Raw genomic sequence first — 22,743 nt, 5'->3', positions numbered from 1 at the left:
GTAGGAAAGCCACCCTGCCTGAGGGCAGCGGGCACATAGCACAGTCTGTCTGTGTGGCATCCATGTGCTCCCACCAGTGATTACTGATGGGCTTCGAAGTATGTCAGCTAGAACGGCCGAGTTTCTCCACTGTGAGCAGCTTGTAGATCTGTTTCTGTGTTTTTTCTCCTATCCCCCTAAAATCATACCTATTTCTGTGTCTGATTTTTTGATCAATGAGACTGACCAGAACTGGATATGCCAGTCACTAACGAGTGAATGGCTTCAGTGTGAGGATGACACGCCTTGGAACTCACTGGAAAGATGCAAACACTGGTGTGCCAAGGGAATCTGTGCCAAACAGACCTGCAAGAGGGGCCCTGGCAACACCACTGGAGCAGGGACCCAGAGACGCTCTTACTTTCCTGTTGGCCAGATTCCATGCAGCAGGGACAATTTCTAGGGCTTCTACCAAGCCAGATGGGCTGTTTCTCCATGAGACCTCGAGGTTACTGGACTAGAGGAGACTGAATGAAGCTTGAGTCAGCACAGACGTAGAATTAAAGTAAAAACATGTAATGAAGAGACATTTTCATAGCAAAGATAACTGAGAAAAATGCACTCCATCCTTTTTTTTGTTCTTGTTCTTTTGTTTTTTTGTTTGTTTTTTGAGACAGGGTCTCACTCTAGTTCAGACTGACCTTGAACTCATGATCCTCCTGCCTTAGCCTCCAGGAGGATCATGGGATTACAGAAGTGTGCCACCACGCTACACTCCATCATAGAATTTTGTAAGAATTTTTCAGTGTTCATTGATTGAGTGCTACATACTTAGTTGCTGTTGTAAGGCATACATGTAATTAAGGGAATACAATTGCCTCATTGATAAAATAGGGTATGTTTATATAAATACAGAAACATTTACAGTAAGTGCCTACAAAAATAAGCTTACTTGTTCTCAAGTACTATGGTCTCTGAACAGAATATATTTATTTAAAAAATGATAATAGTATCCTTTCATTGAGTGCACTATGTGCTAGGTCCTATGGTAAGCACAGTATATGCACAATTTCGCCTCATGTTTGTAAGAACAATTGTCCACCATAGGTGACATTATTCTTTATAACATGTGAAGAAGTGAAGGCTTGGAGAGAGTAATCAGCTTGTCATGGTTACTCTGCTGGTGAGTGTTAGAGCAGGCTCCAAACCAGGACTTTCTGTCATCCAACCATGATTGTGACCAGGTATACGTCCCCCAGAATGAATGTGTTTTCACTAGGAGAAAAAAAAAATGCTTTGGAGAGTTTTTAAATGGATTACCTATGTTTGACCAGTGACCAAAGCCTTCACACAAATACTGTGAATATGAAGTTGGAGTAGAATAGGATCCTGTAAAAAGTCTTTCTAAGAAGTGGGGGAAGCAGGAATTTTCTGTGTGTTTTCCTTTTACTCTATAGAAGGTCTAGATCTATTACATATAAATTATATGTATAATGTATACACACTGTATATTTATATATATAAAGATAGATATAGATATCAGGGTAATGTCCATAATGGAACACATCAATCAAAAATTGATCTCAGTTTTTCTTTAAAAAATCACATTAATGGATAAACAAAATGTGATCTATACATACAGTGGAATATTATTCAGTTAAAAAGACAGAAATTTCTGATACATGCTACAACATGAATGAAACTTGAAGACATCATGCTAGTAAAATAAGCCAGTTAACAAAAAGGTAAATACTGTATGGTTCCATTTTTACGAGGTATTTAGAGTAGTCAAACTCATAGAAACAGATAGTAGAATAGTGATTACCAAGGACTGGGAGGGGGGAAATGGGAAGCTCTTGTTTAATTGGCAGAGTTTTAATTCTGCAAAATGAAAAAGTTTAGAAAATTGGTTGTATAATAGTGTGAATATACTTAGCACTACTGGACTGGTCACTTAAATATAGTTACGTATTTTTATCACAAGTTTTAAAATTTGTAAAGGATTGAAACAGCACAATTCACTTATCACAGCTGAGTTCATTTTTGAATCAATTTGTTTTGCTTTTACAAACATCAGAATCATTCTACCACTTGCAATTTGGGACAGTTTGCTTGTTTTCTCCTTATTTCTAGTTACGCAATCGAATAGCTTTGAAGCTGGTCGTGGCAGTCAGATGCTGTGTGCTGTGTCCAAGGCCAGATGCAAGGTCTTGTTGGGTAGCTGCATGAGCGAATGAGTGCTGAGAGGACTAAGTTGTGAGAGTTGCCAACTTCGTTTCAGTAGCCTCCAAATTATAAACACTCCGGTTGGAGACCTTTGGTCCTCTGAAGCCGCACTGTCACTAGCCGGTTGGCTATCTTGCGGGCTTTGGAATGGTAAGCCCCTCAGATGTATGAATTTCTAATATCCAGTCCTCTCTTTGGAGAAAGTGAAGTCTAGAGGAGACTCACTCGAAGCTCGGAGTTCTCCTTGCTGTGTTCAGAGTTGCAGAGTTGGTAAAAGTCGTCAGTGTTGGGAGAAGATAGGCCACTTAGCTGCAGCCCTCAGTGATGGCGAACCTCTCAGGGCTTTCAGTGATAACAAACTTCCAGCTCAGCAGATAGAGATGATGTTTATTTAGAGTCTGTATTTTACAGTTGCTAGATTTTTTTAGACAACTAGAAGCCAAAAGACAAGGGAACACTAGAAGAGAAAAAGGTTCGGATTACAAGAGAGCTGACAATGATGCATTGTGAACACAGCCCATCCTTGTCGACAGCCACTGTGACAAGGTTGTCCCCTCAGAAACGGCGCACAGAACACTTGCTCCAAAACCTTAGAGACAGTCATAGAAAACAGCTCTTCCGCAGAGGGTACCACAGCTTGGCATCTTTTAGGCCACGTCTGCGTGACCACAATAATGTAAAAATTCTGCAGGGAAATTGCTGCACCCTGCACGTCCTGCATTGCCTTGTGGTTGGGGGAAAGGTGTGAGGAGCCCCAGGTTACTTTAATTGTCTGCAGTGCCCCCGCTGTCCGAGCTACAGCCGCTCTTTGACGATGAGGACTCTGTTTCCTGACCCTGAACCCTGACGTAGGCACTTATTACTCAGACCCTGCACTCACAGCTCGTGACCCTGGGCCCCTCGCTCCACCTCTCTAACCTTACTGCTGCCATCTTTGAAAGGTGATGACAGATTTAGGAATAGAATTAAATGAGGCAATCTATGTAAAGTACCTGGAACACAATAAGTGATCGATAAATATCAGTAGAAAACTGGAAGTGTGAGCCCCTCTGTCAGCCTTTTTCTCTGCCGGCCGCATGGATGGACTGTGTGGAAACTCTCTGAAATGAACCAGCAGCTTCGGGAGTTCCCCATCCCTTTGTTACAGCAATGGATGTGGGAGTTCTCCATCCCATCACATTAGAAGCATCAGGGATGCCTTTGGAAACTACGATGCTCCAGGCTCAGCCATAGGTTCTGGTTTAATGGGGCTCGGGTGGAGTTCGGGCATCTGCACTTTTTTCAAGGCTCTCAGAGACGTTGAGAGACCAAACCAGATGACTCCTGGGGGAGCCTGTATGAGGCTGAAGCACCTTAGGTAGCAGGTGCTGGCTCTTTGCAGAGCTGGAGCCCCTGACTTCTGGGAACACTCTCGCCCCTTCCCCCAACATTTGTCTTGCCTGTGTTCTGGACAGCCAGAGCTCTAGGCTTCCGGCCGCGGGCTTGGAATTAGATTGTCATTCTTCACCCGGCACTAAGGCGGGAGGGAGTCAACTCTGGAAAGCCCAGAGTCTTGTTTCCTAACAGAGAGTCGGCATCACAAATGATTTTTTTTAATGAAGAAAATTAAAAAGTTCAAGACAGGTGTTGAAAGAAAAGAAGGTTTATTAAATATTTCACCTGGTTTCTAAGTCAGGGGGAAGCCTCCCATCAAGTCCTAAAATCCTGCAGATTTGGCGTGGCTCAGCAGCCCCCAGTTCCAAGCATTTGTCCTGGGTCCACTGTGTGAGAACTCAGGAAGAAGGCCATGCTCAGAACTGACCTGGCTGCTGAGAAGGGAAGGGAGCAGGCCGGAAGGGAACTGCAAGGGCCAGCAGCTGGTTAAGTCAGTCAGAGACGTCTCCTGTCAGTAGGAAAAACTTGTGCCTGGTAGTGAATCCTGAGGTAAGTTTTAAATAAATCTAAGCCTTATCTCCCTTTGGAAAAAGATAAGAAGAATACACAGCCCTGGGGAAACATGCCCCTGAGCTATTTACACAGGAAAAATGAGCAAAGACCAGTCTCCAAAGGAAAATTGGAAATGACCTTCCTGGTGTGCTAATGTTTATCTTATTACTTCATGAATGCAGTAGATACGGCCTGTTTGTTTTTATTTTTTCACTTTACATTTTTAAAAAAGTCAAAGCAAAACATTATCACAAATCAATCAGTGTAGTGGTGTGAGGGTGTAAATCAAACTGCTGGGGGCAATTTTCAGCCCTGCGGTTGCTGGCTCCCTGGTTGTGGATAAGTTACTTTATTTCTTCTTGCCTCAGTTTTACTCTTCTATGCAATGGGGACTTAAAGAACAATCTTATCTCATGGGTTTTTTCAAAAGTAAATGAACTAATGTATGTAACGTGCTCAGAACAGTACCTAGCACAGAATGATAGCACTTACTAATACAAGAAAACCATGAAATGCACACTGACTTTCTCTCTAGTGAGCTCAAATCAAGGCACAGTGTATTCCATTCACAGTGTTTTCACAGGCACAGTGTATTTCATTCACAGTGTATTTCATACCAGTGTACAGTGCTGCTGGTAGCCAGGTCACAGCATGCAGGCCTTGACGCAGTGGCCGGAGGTCTGCTGAAGACTCAGCTGTCTTCCTGGCCTTATTCCTCTCCAGCAATGGAGATAATTTGGCCTTTTCCTTGCTAATAGTGTAACAAAGCAGAAAGAGAAAAACATGAATATAAACATGAAATTTACAGAACCAAATGTTTGCAAAGTACTTTAAGCCACCAAGAAGAAAAATGTCCCTTAAATCCCTGTTTCTATTCGGACCACTTCTGGTTGCCTCCACTGCCTGCACGCTCTTTGGCTCGCAGCTCTGCCTTCATCAACCCCTGTGTGCTGCGAAAGGACCAGACCCCGGGGTGACAGAACCCAAGGCACCCATGGGCCCCACCTGGGCCCGGGACACTCCAGACCCTGGCAAGGGGGAAAGTGCGCTTGCATGTGAAAAGAGAAAAGAAAGAGAACTTTCCTTAGAGAAACTTACCTGTAAGGTCATCTATATATAGTTCATGTGTTTAAATTCATAGCAGATTTTAAAATTCTGGCAATGGTTACTAATAGTTCAATCTTTCAAAAATGTTTTTGTTCTTTTGTTTTTATTTAGTGAATTTTTCATTGTCACAGCTAAATCCAGGCAGAATTTTGGAAGAAGAAATGACTAGGTAATTTGCATATATTTATGTATGGTGTGCTATTTTGAATGTTTCATTTGAAATTAGTTTCAAGCCCCAGAGCTGAAAGAACACACAGAGGAAGAACCTGTTTCCCGAGGCCCCGCTGTGCTCATCTGTGCCCCAGCCCAGCTGCAGAGGATTCTAAGCACAGTGGTGTTGCCTTATGCAACCAGAGTGCAGTCATTAACTGCAGTAAATTTAATATTGATAGAATACTTTTATGCAATTTGCCATCAATAGTCTCGTTTCTCCAACTAACCCGATAGTGTCATGGTGTTTCTCTCCCCTTCATTCCTCCCAGGGGAGCCTCAAAAGCCTGTGACCTAACATTTTCATGGCTGCGTTTCACTGATTTGGCTGGTTGAAATGAATATAAATTAGATTAAAATATATTGGAAAGTATTGAAACAAGTTGTTAGTCTTAGGCACTAATTTTCTATTTATTTGATTCAGCTTTCAATCCAAATTAGTTTGAATTCATGACTTTTACGGTATTATTTTTAAAGTCTGTTCAGAATCTTTCCGATAGGAAGAGGCCTCCTGTTCTGTGTGTAAGTGATGTGCCAAGACCTACACTAAGAACTGCTGTGTTTGTTCTGTTTATTCCTACATTTGCAGTACCTAAAGAGCAGAGAACTCTCTCAGGACAATAAGACAGGTGAGCCTGAGACAGTTATGGGAGAGAGGTGAAACGGTACTGTAATATTGTCATCAGTTAGAAATGCACCATTAATTATCAGCCTTTTTTCCTGTTAACCACAACAGTTTATCTGTTTTCATTGGATGATAATTCAAGTATATAGATTTTTCCATAGTGAAGTTCATCATCTTCCTGTTTAAGAAGAACAAAAAACCTTTTTTCACGTGTATTTGTCATAACGTCCTGCACAGTCTTTGTGATCAGTTTGGCAAACTGATTAATTTTCAATGCTAAAATTGCTCCTAAAAGAGATGAAAAAAGCAGAGTATTTGAAAAGGTCTTTCTAATTATTTTCCAGATACGCCTATTATTACTCAGGATTAGGTGCCGGAGTTCTGGTTGCTGCCTATATACAGGTTTCATTTTGGACTTTGGCAGCTGGCCGACAGATTAAGAAAATTAGGCAAAAGTTTTTTCATTCTATTCTACGACAGGAAATAGGCTGGTTTGACATCAATGACATCACTGAGCTCAATACACGGCTGACAGAGTAAGTGTATTGTTAATGTCACACTTTCATGAAGAAAGGATGAAGTAACTTGTGAAAATTTGTCAGAAGTCATTTTAAGCAAAAAAAAAAATTTACTAGATTAAGTGCTTGACATAAATTGGAAAAGAGCATCTGACGGTATTTCTAGAAGCTCTGTAGCCTGTGCCACTGCGTGATTTCCATGCCTGTTAGTTTTTGTCCTCCCTACCACAGCGTAGGTTTATCAGGGACTCAGTGCACATCCGAGACATACTTGTTCCTCCCGGTGTGCCCTGCAGGCCCTGACAGTGGCTAAGGCGTTCAGTAAAGACAGCTGAGTGGGTGAAGAAGTGATCAAATTAGTTCACTGAGGGGCTGGCCTTAGTGGGTGTTGGGTGCTACCCAAAAAACACCTGCGCACCATCCCAGGGGCTTGGGACGTGTCAGTGAACACAGCAGACACCACCACTGGTGCTGACAACAGCAGGGGGAGAGAGAAGATGAACTTTCCTGACTGAAGAGCATGGTGAGCAGATGAGGTCAGAACCCGAAGGAGACCCAGGGAGACCTCATGGGCGCTGGTGAGGGCTTGGTCCTCTAGCCTGAGCGGAATGGCCAGCGGGAAGGCCATGATCAGACCTGCACCTTTGCAAGATCACACTGCCCTGTGAGGGCAGAGCAGGGGCAGAAGCAAGGGGCTCTTCCCGGTTTCTTCCCCAAAGAGGCTGAGCATGCCTTCTCTGGCAAGCGTGGAGAAGAGGGGTTCAGGTGTGCGAGCTTTTCAGATTTTAGAATACTTGCATAGACTTTACCAGTGGAAGATCTTTAATCCAAATATTTAAAATCTGAAAAGCTCCAAAATCTAACATTTAATACTCAAAAGCTTTCAGATTTTGGAGCATTTCAGATTTCAATTTTTTTTGGATAGGGATGCTCAAATTGTAATAGGAAATAATACTTCCACATGATTGCTCCCTATTATTGTTGCACTGCCTTTCCTAATTCCTGCTTTTAAACAAAGTGATTCATGAGTTCAAGAGTAATAGTATCAACTTTAATAGTAACTTCTTAGAAGCATAAACTAACCCTGAATTTTATCCTTCATGCAGTATTTAGGTGGGGAAATCTCATTCAGGAGGGTAAGACTCTGAAAGAGGCTTGCAGTAGTATGTACATGTTTTGTTTGCTGTGTATGTGTTTGTGAAATGTCTGCTTCACCTCCCTAACCAAAGACCTCTGCCTGTAACCACTTAGGTGTGATCTTTTTCAGTGACATCTCCAAAATCAGTGAAGGAATTGGTGACAAGGTTGGCATGTTCTTTCAAGCAGTAGCCACGTTTTTTGCAGGATTCATAGTGGGTTTCATCAGAGGCTGGAAGCTCACCCTGGTGGTCATGGCCATCAGCCCTGTGCTGGGAGTGTCTACAGCAGTCTGGGCAAAGGTCTGTGGAACCGGGCACCTTTATGTGTCTTCACCTCACACACATGCGGAGTTACTGCTAATATGCAGAATTCTGATGCTTGCACAAATCCATGCTAAATGTCTGGGAAATCATCTGCAGACGGATGTTGTTTAACAAGGGAATTGATTTTTAGTATGATTCAGAATTCACATTTCTAATCTCAGTTTTAGGTTTCTTTGTACTGTTATTTATTTGAGTAAATCTAGCATAGTGTTTTAAATGGCATAAATGAATATGTCCTCATTTAAGGAAGTAATTTTAAAATGCAACATTCCTCCAAATTATTGCATGAAGTAAATTTTTAGGGCTGGGCTTTGTCCTGTGGCTTTTTACCTGTGAGAGTTAAGAGGCCTTCTGCCAGTTTTGGCTTACAGTGAAATGTACACATCTGCTTTCTGACTGCCAGCACTTCAGAGTGGAGAAATTCTGCTGGCAATTTTTGTACTTTCTGGGGTTGATGATCTACTTAGTGAACTATTTGTATCTCTTTTATTTTAATTCTTCCTTTACCCTTCTTCTGAAGCATCTTTTTTGGCCATCTTCTTATTCAGTGGACTGCCCATGAGTGAGTTTGAAAGTATTATTTTCATAGTACGTAGAGATCGTGACATCATAAGGGAAAGCATGGTGAATAATTTCAAAATATAAAGTTTTGTTTTATTTCACCCAACAGTGAGCTGGAAAGATAGCAGTAGATGTGGATCTGACACTATTCCCCAAAGCACTGCTAGAGAGCTCCGGGTTTCCTTTTCCTGACTGCTCTTGGAGTGCCTGTCACCTGGGCAGCAGTGGCCACTGGCTCTGGGCCTCTGGGTGCCATTGCTGCAGGACTTCAACACCCAAAGAACTAGGCTGAGAGTCTCCCAGGCTGCCTGTGGCACTGCTGCTCACACCCGGGTCCTGACTGCTTCTCTCTGTCCAGGTTCTGTCACGGTTTAGTGACATGGAGCTGGCCGCATACTCCAAGGCGGGTGCCGTGGCCGAGGAGGCCCTAGGGGCCATCAGGACCGTGCTAGCTTTCGGAGGCCAGAACAAAATGCTGGAAAGGTCAGAGCCAGTTCAGAGAACCCCTTTCCTTTTCATTGTTCACGGTGGTGTGTGTTGAAGTCTCTCTTTCTAATATTCCCCCACAAAATATAAGCCCCCTTATTGAGGGGTATATTTTAAGATCAGGCAACTGACTTACATCAACCACGTGTGTTCTGCAACTCCTTCGGCAGTCTGATGGCATCCAAAGGATGAATGGTGTATTTTTTAACTGCATTTAAAATAATGTCATTTAAAATAAAATATGTAGCATTAAAAGGATGCCAATTATTTTGTGGTTCGGTTACCAAAATTTTTCAGTCCCTTTTGGCTGTGACCTGGAATATAAGAAAGGGAGCCCGGGGGGTGAAGCCTCCCAGGAACAGCACAGGGCGCCCCCCTTGGATGAGCCGAAGCCCCCAGCTCTGTCAGTGGTGCAGGCTCAACCTGGCAAACAGCACCTGGAGATTCCTGTGTGCTGTGTGTGGCCCTGCACTCGAGAACCTCAACAGCTGCTTAAAAGCTTTTTTTATTGTGATATGATTGATATATAAAGAACTGTACATAGTTAATGGGTTCCTTGTGATGAGTCTGGAGATAAGCATACATCCATGGAAAAGTCTTCTGCTTGATTTAAATGTAATAATTATTTAATGTTCTCTTTAAATAACAATATACCCTTAGTTGAAGTATGATTTCATTCAAAGGGTTATCTTGGTTATTGTTCTATGAGACCTCGATGCAGTTTTTGAAAGAAAAATTCTCTGAAATTCTCCACTGTTCAAAGCAAAGGGATCCCTAATCCCTTGATTTCATTTTATTTTCTACTTTTCTGTTCCTTAGTCCCTCCTCAGGACACACGTCTCTGGTTCTCTAAGCTCGTCCGTTTTCTCTCTGGCTGCGGCTCACTGCACACAGTAGTGCACACAGACCACACTACCTGCAGGCAGACCTCAGGATGTCCGTGTCAGAAGCCGCAGTAAGCGAGCCACCCGAGCAAAGGCAACGATGGCTGTCTACAGCCTCCTGCTCCAGGGCCCACTGAGACCGGCTCAGAGCCACCATGTGCGACTCAGGCCTGGCGCCCCAGGCTGTCCTAGTGCTGGAGTGGCCTGTGCTGGCCCAAGGTGCAGCTCTGCCGAGGAAGGAGCACTCCGAGCAGGGGACATGCTGTGAGGATGGGTGTCCAACGGCACTAAAGAGGCGTGTTCAGTAGCAGCACGTGTTTTTAAAAAATGAATGAATTCCCACATCTCACTTGGTTGAATTTTAAAAAAAAGAGTGGTGCTGCTGGGTTTTTTGTTAGAAAGGAAATACCAGAATGTGTGTGACCCCCCTGCCCGGCCCAGTTTCAGTGTAGGCCCACTGGAAGCCAAAATTAAATTTTACACACTCTGGATCTCACATGGAAGAGTGGATTTAATTGAACTTGAATGTAAAAAAATATAATTTTATAGAACCATTCTATATATTTGTACTATTTTATCAAATTGTAGAAGCTGGTAATATGAATTAGAATTACTATTCAAAAATAATATAGCGATAGAATGAGGAAGATTCAGGAAGAGATTAAATTCTAACATGATTATAGTAATGAGAATTGCCAGCCATGTGCCAGATGCTATTCTATCTACTTTTTATAATTATCTGTCAGCGTCACATTCATCACACTAACTGGCATTATTAACTCCATTCTTAGACGATGAAACTAAAACAGAAAGACTGAGAAAGAGCACATAGCCCATATACTGATGACTTTATAATCTTATACCTAGCTTTGCAGTTGAAGAGCTGCTGGATTTTCCAAAAAGAGAAACAGTGAGAACCCCAGGCTTATGAACAAAAACTTGTAAGATTTCTGTTCCTCACCCTATAGGGAATAAAAGGAGGATTTGCTTCTCTAGAGAAGAGAAATTGACCTGAGATAAGAATCTGCCCATGTCAGAGTTCAGAATCTTATTTATATCTTGGTGCCATTATTGGTTGGCTTGGTTTCTCTTCTCCCAACTTCACACTGACTTCTTTTATTTCTTTTTTTTTTTTTTCTTTTGGTACTAGGGACTGAACTTGGGTCCTTGCGCTTGCACAGCAGGCAGCAAAACCACTGAGCTAAATCCCCGGCCTTCTTTTTCTTTTTTAAATTATTATTTATTAAGTTTATTGGTGATGCTGGCCATTAAAGTGATGGGAAACCTCTTTCTTCATACTGAAGGGGCGAGAGTTCAATTCTGCAATGGCCACCTGAACATTGGTTGGCCAGGTAGGGACCAGGGGAGAAGGGTCCCGAGCAGGAGAGAAGCCTGGCTCTGGTGTAGCGCTCCTTGGTCCTGAACAGCGATTTCCAGGACGCTGGGTCTCACCACTGGCTGATTACGTCAATGGCTCCCCCTACACAGGAGATGAGTATGGCTCTAATTGTAAATTGAGTTGTTGTTTCTATTGTGACATTTTCTCTCTGATTTTCGGGTAGGTATCAAAAACATTTAGAGAATGCCAAAAAGATTGGAATCAAAAAAGTGATATCTGCAAACATTTCCATGGGCATTTCCTTCCTGTTAATATATGCATCATATGCCCTGGCCTTCTGGTACGGATCCACACTGGTTCTAGCAAAAGAATATACTATTGGAAATGCAATGACAGTAAGTGATTTTCCTGGTATTTATGAAGAATCTGAAAATGTTGTTTCTCTCTCTACCTTCTCTGTTCTTTCCCATTGCTCCTTTTGGAAGGAGGAGCCATGATGACAGGTTTTCGTTTTTGGATAAATCTTTGTTCTCTTGTGGGTGAAGCTAGGTTTTGGGAATATGCAGCTGGGGATGACACAGTAACGTGCAATTAGACCAAATAGTCTACTAAGCCTCAAATAAGGCACACGTGTGACATACTAAAGGGAAACAAAAATGGAATGAAGAAATATGTACTGGAGTCATCCTCATTCTGTTGAGTTTCTGCTGAATTTCACTGTATGTGAAAGTAAACATTACTATAGACAGGCCAGGTGCAGGAGAACATTAGATGTACTTAATAAAAAGCATCAGCTATCTGAAACAGCAGAAGTTGTATGAAGAGAAGTTCACCCTCTGTATGAAAATGAAGATATCAGTAGCTTAATTTCATGACTAAAAAATAATATATACAAATTATACTAAGAATAAGAACGTACAACTTCTGAAGTTAAATTATAATCTAATTATCCATATATATTTGTGATGATGGGTGTATCTTCCAGACCATTTTCTATCTGTGCAAACACTTTTTTCTCTCCAAACAGGGACTAGGGCATGTGTACTTTTTAAAAATAAAGTAGCAATGTTTTATGACTGTCTCCATGTGAGTGATGTTCACGGCAGCATAGAATTATTACTCAGACATCTTTTAAACCTGCCCTTCCCCATCTTCCCAAACAAGATCCTGAACTGTGATGATGGCTGAGGGTCATTTTGAAAGTTAACATTTTCTCTTTTTTTGGTACTGGAGATCGAACTCGGGATCTTGCACTTGCAAGGCAGGTGCTGGAACCACTGAGCTAAATCCCCCGCCCAAAAGTTAACATTTTCAAATCACTTCCTGCAGTGGTGTCTTGAGTCTTCACTGTCCGGCTGGAAGAGCTGTCATAATTGCGGGGTCTACACTCTCTCACTTCCTTTCTGGTGGCAATTTGGAAGTTCTCCACTTTTCTTCACTTTCTCATTTACTTCTGACGTTTATGGAGGGCAGTTGAAGGCTGACATTTCCCCTCAGCCTTCGTGATGAGTTCGTCTCTTCATTTCTGTTCGTGGCATGTGGACGATGACACATCATCCCTGTAGGACTGAGAGTAATACCCACGGTGAAGCAAAGTCCTGTACAAAGTCCAGACTTTTATAGCCTCCTGTCCAGAGCCTCTACTTTGGCAAAGACTATTTCTCTTTGTCTGTACTGCAGACGGTGGACAGATATTTGGCTGATTCTCAGGTTCTGGTACATGAATGTCACTGTGCTTGGAGAAAAGCCATACTATATGTCAAAAGTTTCACTGTGCTTCAAGAGAACGGAGTGTTATTCCTTCATTTATGTTTTTCTCAGTTAAAAATGCTGTTAGTCTAGATTCTTAAAGCTACATTCTGGGCTTTTCTGTCTCAGTCTAGTTCCCTAATGAGAAAGATATGAAGGGAACTGTGTTGTTTTGGGTGCTATGGGACAGATCGACCATGCAACCAGTGCACGCGGGAGTGAGTTGGTGTTTTATAACTGGGGAACTCTTATTTTTCGTGTTGAAAATCTTCATCTATCCATCTGCCCGTCTATCCAATTTATAATGGTGCTATGTAAGGAAAATTCCCTAGGCCAAAAATCTACCATGTTTCACAGTCACCACTCTGTGAATTCTGTGCATAGTTACAGAAAGCCATACAATCCTGATAATAACACTGATGGAGAAACTATTTCTCTCTGGTGGCAGAGCCAACAAGATAGGTTTGAAAAATTTTTGACTGTAAATTCAGGAGAACAGCAACAGACAGCTTGGCAAATTAGACAAGAATGATTTTTGAGGTTGGAGAAACTCAGTTGGGCAATAAAATGTTATATTAATGTTATAAATTTTGCTCTTTACTAAAAAAACTTTTACTTTTGTTTATTTTTCATTTTAATTTTAACTGAAGTGATGGAAGTGCCTATTATCCTGATTCTATCATTACGTATTATATACATATATCAAATTATCATAATGTGTCTCATAAAGATGTACAAATATTATGTCTCAATAAAGAATAAAAGCTACTAAAGCTTTCTTCAAAGATAAAGTTAAACCCAGCCTTTCAGGTAGTATGTTTCGTACAAATCATCATTTAAATCGTAGTGAATGCTGGAGGGGACATAACCTTTCCTCATGTTCTTTTGCTCAGGTCTTCTTTTCCATCCTCATTGGAGCATTCAGCATTGGCCAGGCTGCGCCGTGCATTGATGCTTTTGCCAATGCAAGAGGAGCAGCCTGTATGATCTTCAGAGTTATTGACAGTGTAAGTCGTCTGTTAACTTAGTGCTGAAACTGGGATCATTCAATCTGGCTTTAGGTGACATTTTTGATCAGCTATATTGAATAAGTTATGTTAACTACTGTCTTACTTTTCTCATTGCTGAGACAAAATACCTGACACTCAAAGTTAAAGGAGGAAAGGTTTATTTAGCTCACAGTTTGTAGAGGTTTCAAACTCTAGATCCAGCCACCTCTGATGGCATGAGGCTTTGGGGAACATCTAAACACAAGCCATAACAACCACAGCAGAATTTAGCAACATGAAATTAATGACCTCCTCATAGTCATGCATGATACAAAATGCCTCTTACTGTTTCAAAAGTTTTTCTTTTGCTAATATTAATAACAATAATCTTATGGACGAACACACCTGCTATAGTGTAGTATTATTATAATTGAAAGCAAGGATGTTTCTCTGCTTACATTTTCTTTTTCTCATCACATTTTAGCCAGATTGAAAATATTACGCTTTCTATGTAGGATTGAGGTTAGATAAATTATTGGTAGGATCAAAATTTATATTATGTTTTGCTATGGGTTGCAACTCAAATATTATCACTGCATTTTTATGATTTTGAATCAACTATATTGAATAAGTTGAACTGACTACAATGAAAAAGAAAGTATTTTGCCATACTTATGTCACTGCATTTACTCAAACAAAATGCAAAGTAGATGATGAAAATTTGATATTTCAATTTCAGTAATAGCTCATTTCATTCCAAGTCATAAGAAAATTGCTGAGCTTCTGAATATATTGAAAGTTCAGGCTCCTAAATAATGTTGTGATAATCATTCAGTGATTTTTATCAACTAAATCCATTACACTTACTATTTAGGAATAAACTAATTTTCAGTAAATGTTGAACTACCTGGCCTTATTGATTATAGTATGTTTTTGTTATTGCAGTTGTATAAATATGCATATCTATTTAGAAAATTTATGAAGATATGCCAATATTTCAAGTGAAATATTGAATGAAATGAAATGATTATTTTCTATATACTCTTCATGAAAAGCCTGTTTACTGAAAAGGAACATTTTCTTATACAGCACGCACACATACACACACACATGTGCACACATATACACACACACACAGACTGCACTGTGAATCTGTCTCAGGTGAGACACTGTACTGTTCCAGGTTCTATTTTTAGAATTTGCTGAATCATATTTCTTAAAAATATAAATATGTATTCTGTGACAAAATAGTCATTGCATTTTGTTTTATTTAGAACCCTAAAATTGACAGTTTTTCAGAGAGAGGACACAAGCCAGACAGCATCAAAGGAAATCTGGAGTTCAGTCAAGTTCATTTTTCTTACCCATCTCGACCTGATGTCAAGGTACTGTAAGACATGTTGGTGAGAATTTCTCATGCAGGCTGATTGCTTAATCACCGTAAATAATGAAGTCTGAGGTGTGGAGGTGCACAGGCCTGGAAACCAGCACCCCGCAAGGCTCAGGCAGGAGGGTGGCAAACTCAACTCCAGCTCCGGCAGTGTGTTGGCTTAGGGAGACCTTGCTTCAAACACTTAAATTCAAGACAGATATGGTGCTGTAGCTCAGAGTGAAGGCCCTGGTTTAATCCTTAGCACTGCCATGAATGAATAAATGAATGAATGAATGGACGAATAGTCTCTTCTTTTAATGTTGAAGGCGCTTTTCCCTTCGGGAGTTCAGTGCCCTTATGGGATGCACTCTGTTGCGTTTCAAGTTGGGTTACTAGGGAGCGGTTGTGAGATGGATCTTTGCCTCGCAGGTCCTGAAGGGCCTCAGCCTGCGGGTGCGGAGCGGCCAGACGGTGGCCCTGGTCGGGAGCAGCGGCTGCGGGAAGAGCACCGCAGTGCAGCTGGTGCAGCGGTTCTACGACCCCACCCAGGGCACGGTGAGCGGGAAAAGCCCCCAGCGCGGCCTTGGAGCTGCTTTGTAGCAACGTATGTGGTAGAGGAGCTCCGCGAGGCAGCCCTTGGTGAGCAGCACCGTGAAGCAGGCTGCTTTGAGGACCGCAGTCATCCCACCGAGGCCGACTTCCGGGTGCTGGGTTGGGCCAGGTGCGCTCGGCGGGTGAGTGGACAGCTGCTCACCGGCGCGGGTGTCCGGAGCAGCCAGAAACCCAGCGCAAACAACGCCGAGCTTCAGAGCAGCCAAAGGGAAGAGCGGGAGGGGCTCTCAAATGACGGGACGTGGGGACAGTCGCAGCTTGGGGTCCATGTTTTGTCTTTTAAAAATTTTCTTATGAATGCAAACTTACAGAACGTCGCAAGAAGGGAGCACACCCATGCTGTTCACCTCGATTTACTCACCTTATACTGCAGCCCGCTTGCTTTAGCACACTCTCTTTCTGAGTGAACATGAATGTTATTCACACCCTCCTTGGTTCAGAATGTATTTTCTCAGGAAGACATTCTCTCATTTAACCACAAAATAACTATTAAAATCAGCAAATCCACATTAATGCTATACAAGTCCACAGTCCATATTCAGAATTTCCTCAGTTGTCCCAACTTAAGGGCATTGAGTTCATGTAATATTAAAATGTAACTCAACAATTGTGAAACAGAAGATTATGAAGTAAAAAGAAAAATTAAAAATCACAAATAAGGCATTAGGATAGAACAGAGATTGTGGAAATGAATACAGAATTTTCTAGGACACATCATTAATTATTTAATTAATTCAATGAAATTATTCAGTCTGACATTATGATGCAGGGACAGAGGCCATTCTCTGTACTAAAGTGAACTCTAGTGTAACTTAGTAAATATTTTTCTTTACTTTGAAAAAGAACCTAGTAAAATACCAGCCACTGAGGGTAAGTGATTTAAAATGTCCTATTTTTAAATTAATTAGCATAATATATACATATTATTTTTAGAAAATATACATCAGCAGAAAAAGAAAATCGTCAGAACTTTTATAATTCAGAGATATTCACTGTTCACTTTGTTCTCAAAATATTTGCAAAAAAGTGTTAACACTTTTCTTACCACTGAAATAATAAAAAAATACCCAGTGGCATTGTTGATTTAATATTTGAAATTAATACTTAATATGAATCTATGAAAGCAATCCTGCTCATTATAGAATGTGATTTTGCAAATATTTTGAGAACAAATAAAAATTTGTAAAATATTTCAAGAAATGGTCAGCTTCACTTAAAAATATATACAAATGAAAACAGAGATAAGCTATCATTTTACTCATGTTAATTAGAGAAAAACAAATTAAGATGATAAAACCCAGTGTTAGTATATTACAATGCAGCAAATATATTTATATATATTCCTGATGACACTATAAAGTATTAAAATATTTTTAGAGCATTGTTTGTTCAGCCCTTATTCAACAAGAAATAAATGTGTAGCAAACACCAGTCATTGTACAGGTATGCAATTGTTACCCAAAGAGAAAATTTAATCCTACTTGACATGTTAATTCTCTGCTTTTACAATGATTTTAAAAGGAACCAAATCCAAAAAATGTGTAACACTGAAGTAGATTAAGGCATGCTGAAAATACCATAAAATAAGATCAAAATGATAGGTAGACTAGGTAGGTGAGTGGAAATTTTTATTGAAATTTAGAGTCCATAAGTAAAAGTAACGGCATAGCAAACACATAGTGGGAGAGGTGGCAAACTGGTAGAGCACTTGCATTGGAGTCACAGGCCCTGGGTTTCTTCCCCAGCACCACGAAGACCAGATCAACAAATATGTAACCCAAATAGCTTATGGAGAACAATCCATTAAAAAAAAACTATGTACAAGAAAATAAACATCAGAACACATTAACTTTTAATTTTTATTCTTGCAATTTCTATCTACTGAAATAAGTTCAATGCTAGCTAAGATTTTTCATAATGAAGAGTCCTGCTGCTTTAGCTATCAGATGGTTTAAATATTCACCAGAAAATATTTCTCTTTCAGATCAGCATTGATGGGCAGGATATCAGGAGCCTTAATGTGAGCTATCTGAGAGAAATAATTGGAGTGGTGAGTCAAGAGCCCATGTTATTTTCTACCACGATTGCTGAAAACATTCGCTATGGCCGTGGAAATGTCACCATGGAAGAGATCAAGAGAGCTGTCAAAGAAGCCAACGCCTATGAGTTTATCATGAGGTTGCCACAGGTAAAGGTTCTGGCAATGAGGTCTTCCTTGAAATCAGAATTCCAGCTCATGACACTGACTTCAAAGGATAAGCTACTGCTTGAGATGTAAGGTTGTCCAACTTTGCTAGGTAAATCCTTGAATTATTCAGCAGAGGCTTAAGGAGTACATTCTGGTACACAGATAACGTAAAACTGTAAACAGAATGTCTGTTAGTAGTTTTCTTGTAAGTCAGTGCTCATTTATTTTGACTTAGTGTAGGGAACAGGGGAAGGGGACGTTACCAGGACCTCTGCAGTGAGTCCTAGTCTCCTGCAAGCCACGGCAGCACACGGCGAATTACAGGAAAGGTAGATAAATGAGACTGAGAAGAAGCTGAGCTTTGGGTCTGATCAGTGCTGCTCTGGGCGGCAAAAACGAAAGACCCCTAGCTTGCAGCACCTTTATTCAGTACATGGGGAAACAGATGTAACAAGTGAAATATAGAGTTCAGTACCTCACATTGGGATAAACAAGGTGTAACAAAAGACTGGGGGCAGCGGAAATCTAAGAACAATGAGGAACTATGCAGATGAAGATTTGGTTCCTCCCAGGAACTATGCAGATGAAGATTTGGTTCCTCCCTGGCATCTCCCACAGGTGTGGTCCTGTCCTGGAGACTGCAGCATTGGGGGTGGGGGGGGATCACTGAGGTCTCAGTTGTGACCAGAGGCCAAAATGCAATTATGTCTGGAATGTCCTAGCTGGGCTGTAGGCAGGAGAACTAGGCCTACTCAAAGGATTTTTCCCTAGAATTATGTAGCATTGCTCCCAACAACTTAGGATACAGTATAATAGTTGAGACTAAGCTCCAAGTTATCTTCATGTATTTCTAGACTCCCTCCCTTTGGTATTTAAAATGCTTCCAGAGCTCTTCCATGTTTCTGTTTTCTGTGGTAGAAATTTGACACCCTGGTTGGAGAGAGAGGGGCGCATCTGAGTGGGGGACAGAAACAGAGGATTGCGATTGCGCGTGCCCTGGTTCGCAACCCCAAGATCCTGCTGTTGGACGAGGCCACGTCAGCCCTGGACACCGAGAGTGAGGCCGAGGTGCAGGTGGCACTGGACAAGGTCAGTGGACCCTGAGTGTCCGGAGGAGCAGCAAACCCAGCTTTGTTGCACATTACTGTGTATGCTTGCAAGCCCAAGGGCAGATGAAGCACAAGGCAAACCAAACCCTAAGGGCAGATGAGGGGGTCCTGTGGGCTCTCTGGCTCCTCCTTCCCATCAGTTTGCACGGTCTGTGGAGGTGGTGACTGGCACTGGCTGGCACTGACCTCTGGGCAGAGCCGAGTCCCAGGCAGTAAGCCATTCAGCTTGGTCTTTTCTTGCTCAAAAGTAGTTGTATGAAAATATACAAAGAAATCAATAGGAAAATAATTAAAACTGTCCAAGTATTTTTCTATGCCATACATTTTAATGATGGCATACTGTTCCTTTCTTTGGTGTACTGTAATCTATTTAGAAGTTAAAACTCTTTCTCTGTGGTTACATTAATTTCAGTACATCAGTAGGAAATAAATAATTTACACAAAACACATACAGACACACACAAAAAATCTAGTTACCTCTACCCTAGGCCAGCTGAAAAAAGTTCAAAATACCTTGCTTATAGGCAGGAATGTAATCTTTACCCATGAAGGTGGTTAGACACTTTTCTGGAAATAAGTTCACTTTGCATGTTTGAAATAAGTAAGCCATTTTGAGGAGACCATTTAAGCAGCATATACTGAGCCCAGTGACCTGCTCGGACAATTTCAGGTCTCTCACGAGCATCTTTATGAAACTGAAGCTCTGTGGGAAGAGCCTTACCCAGGTGCAGCCCCGGGGCTGTTGCTGATGCCATCTCTTATAGCAGCAGGGTGTAAACTCCAGCGAGGTGACCCGCTGTGGGCACATTCCAAACACACATTGTAAACGTGTCATGGAAAAATGTTTAGTGATACATGTGCAGGCTCCTTAGCAGAAACTAAAGTTGCCTCTGTTAATTTTAGAGACAAAATTATGGACCTTATTTTCCTAAGTAAACACGACTGCCTTGTATGTGTAAAGTGTAGTCAATCCACACTTCCTCATTTATCAGACAATATTTTGGCTCATTTTATATCATTTAAGTTAGTGATTACAGAGACAAAAATCATTCCTTTCAAAGCCTCACACTAATTTATATTACTTTCATGTACACTGTCATAATATTATATTAAGGAATCAAACTATACATGTGACTGAAAGCAGAGGGGAGTTAAAGCAGGAAATAACAAAAGTAATTATTGCATATATAAATTAAATGACTGATGTTAATTTAAAATGTGTAGCCATTCAGGTATCAGCATAGACTTTTTAGGGTGAAGCCAGGAAGAATGGGAGGGATTGTTTTTTAAGTTCTCTTAGGCCCTAGAGGGCAGCTTCCACCTGCTGCAGGATTGCTGTGCTAAAGGAGTGGAATTAATTATTGGAATTCAGCTATTTTTTGTGATATGACCTCTGCAAAAAGCTAAAGCCATTACCTTTTAATTAATATCTGCACAGTCACTCGCTTTCAGCAGTTCTTTGTGCCGTGTGGGATTATGACGCTCTCAGTTGATGGTCTCTTGGGTCTCTACTTTAAAGGGAGGAGTTCATTAAATAAAATACGTTTCTTCTAAGTTACCACAGGAAACACTTCCATCAGTGTTCCGAGGTTGCGCACTCCAGACCTCTCCCCCACCCTCTGATAGCAATTTCTTTACACTTCTTCATTCTCCACTGGAAATGTCACCACTTCCCTTCCAGCCACTGCCTAGCTCAGCTGCAAAGCCCAAGGGCACATAGCCTAGTTTCTTGTGTCAGTAGCTCCCCGGTGCTTCCCTCTCTGTTACTTTAAGCTAAGATTTAGTGGCTTAAAACATAACTTTCATTTCTCAGCAATCTGTGAGTTGATAGAGCTTTGCTTCTGTCCCCTCTGGCCCTGGCTCAGGATCAGGCAGGCTGAACGTTCAGGACACTTCCCCACATACCTGGCTGTTGGTTATGGCTGCCTCTCTCTCCTAGAATTCATGAGTGGTTCATGTTTGTATCTCTGCGGCACTTGTCCCAGTGCCTTGCACATAGGAGAGACTAAGTACTTAGAGAACTGAATGTGACAGTCCAGCTCACTAAGAAAATACATAGCATGTTTAACAAGCAACCATTTGTCAAAATAAATAATATGTTGTTCCATACAATTTCTTAAAAACAGCAGATTCACTATTTTGATTTCTTTTTTTTGGTACCAGGGATCGAACTTGGGTCCTTGCACTTGTGAGGCAGGCAGCGGAACCACTGAGCTATTTTGATTTTTTAAAGGAAGTCAATAATTACAAAGCTTCATATTTACCTGACTACTCAAACTCAGTGTTACCATGCTAGAGGGACAAATTTCTCAACAGTTGTTTGCTTTGAATCTAGGATAATTGTTTGCCACTGTCTTATCATCACCGGGGTGTCTGAGAGCTCTGAAAAAAATCTATTTGTGTTAGAATTTATTCTGGTCAACTTTTCTTGGACAAGGGTGACAGTTGCTCTCTGCTCTTCCCACACAACATTCACTCCCAAGTCTGATTCCAGTTCCTTTGTACTGATCTGCTGACACCATGTCAACCTAATATTGTCCTAATGGTAACACAGTCACTGTTAGCTCTTTATTAATCACAATTAGTATCATGTATATAATAAATCAAATTATTTCTCATATGCATTATATGAGGACTCAGTCATGCAACTTCGTATGAGTAAATATTTGGGAGTGCTGCTTCAGGGCTGACATGCTAAAAATCAAAGAATAGTTCAAATGTTTTCCAAGTGAGCTATGTTCTAGCCTCTCCTTTTTAAAATGTTTTTGCTCTTTTATATTTACTTAAACACAGCTGATTCATCTGGATTTATTTTAGAATAAGGACTAAAGTAGAAATACTGTATTATTTCTCTCTCCAGTTGTCCAGCACTTATTTATACATTACCATTTATTGTATAAATTACCTTTTCCCTACTAACAGACAACAGCATAGTTGTCATATACAGAGTAGACACCTGTCCTAAGAAGCATTGGTCTAGTAGGGCTCATGAATGTCAGAAAGAGTAACCATTGTTAATGACATAACATTAATAATTTGATGGACATTATCCAGGGTTTAATCCACCAGACCAATATCTGAGATCACTGAACAACTTACAACAGTAACTTGTAGATTTTAGCATAATAAAAACCATCTGGGCACTTGTTAGGGTGCAAAGCTACTGCTCCACTCCAGAGACTAGAATTTAGATGGTTTTTGACCATAATTTGAGCTGTCCTGATCCCAAAGTACATTTTCACCTAAACTGCAGCCTAAAGGCCCATGAGGTTGCAGTTAAAATCATGTTCTGGAGAAGGTTGCCCCTTGGCAATGACTTCCCTAAAGCATTTCTTCCCTAAAATGCTTCTGCCCAAGGCCCCAGTTTGCCACATAAGTCCAAGCTCAGGCTCCTCAGACT

General features: G+C 41.1%; 1 protein-coding gene across 4 annotated transcripts in view; it reads left to right on the top strand.

The window, feature by feature from the left end:
* Window positions 1-22,743, top strand: part of Abcb4 (ATP binding cassette subfamily B member 4) — a 66,494-nt gene that overhangs the window by 6,344 nt on the left and 37,407 nt on the right. For 3 of the 4 annotated variants that reach the window (XR_015449452.1, XM_013070363.3, XM_004839793.4), the window contains exons 4-13: window positions 5,350-5,407; window positions 6,418-6,609; window positions 7,859-8,030; window positions 8,974-9,098; window positions 11,548-11,719; window positions 13,967-14,080; window positions 15,337-15,447; window positions 15,864-15,989; window positions 18,031-18,234; window positions 19,153-19,323. Coding sequence is in view for 3 of the 4 variants with exons in the window: in XM_013070363.3 (XP_012925817.2) it covers window positions 5,350-5,407; window positions 6,418-6,609; window positions 7,859-8,030; window positions 8,974-9,098; window positions 11,548-11,719; window positions 13,967-14,080; window positions 15,337-15,447; window positions 15,864-15,989; window positions 18,031-18,234; window positions 19,153-19,323 (1,445 nt within the window). In the remaining variant the exon portion in view is untranslated. The remainder of the gene's footprint in view (window positions 1-5,349; window positions 5,408-6,417; window positions 6,610-7,858; window positions 8,031-8,973; window positions 9,099-11,547; window positions 11,720-13,966; window positions 14,081-15,336; window positions 15,448-15,863; window positions 15,990-18,030; window positions 18,235-19,152; window positions 19,324-22,743) is intronic. The other variant, XM_004839795.4, reaches the window with a different exon arrangement.

This window comes from Heterocephalus glaber, unplaced genomic scaffold (genome assembly GCF_053883595.1).
Source record: "Heterocephalus glaber isolate CG9 unplaced genomic scaffold, H.glaber_assembly_v1.0 deba00000678, whole genome shotgun sequence".
In the NCBI taxonomy this organism is placed as follows: Eukaryota; Metazoa; Chordata; class Mammalia; order Rodentia; family Bathyergidae; genus Heterocephalus; species Heterocephalus glaber.
The sequence above is the reverse complement of the archived record's forward strand: the minus strand, read 5'-3'. Positions and strand labels throughout refer to the sequence as shown.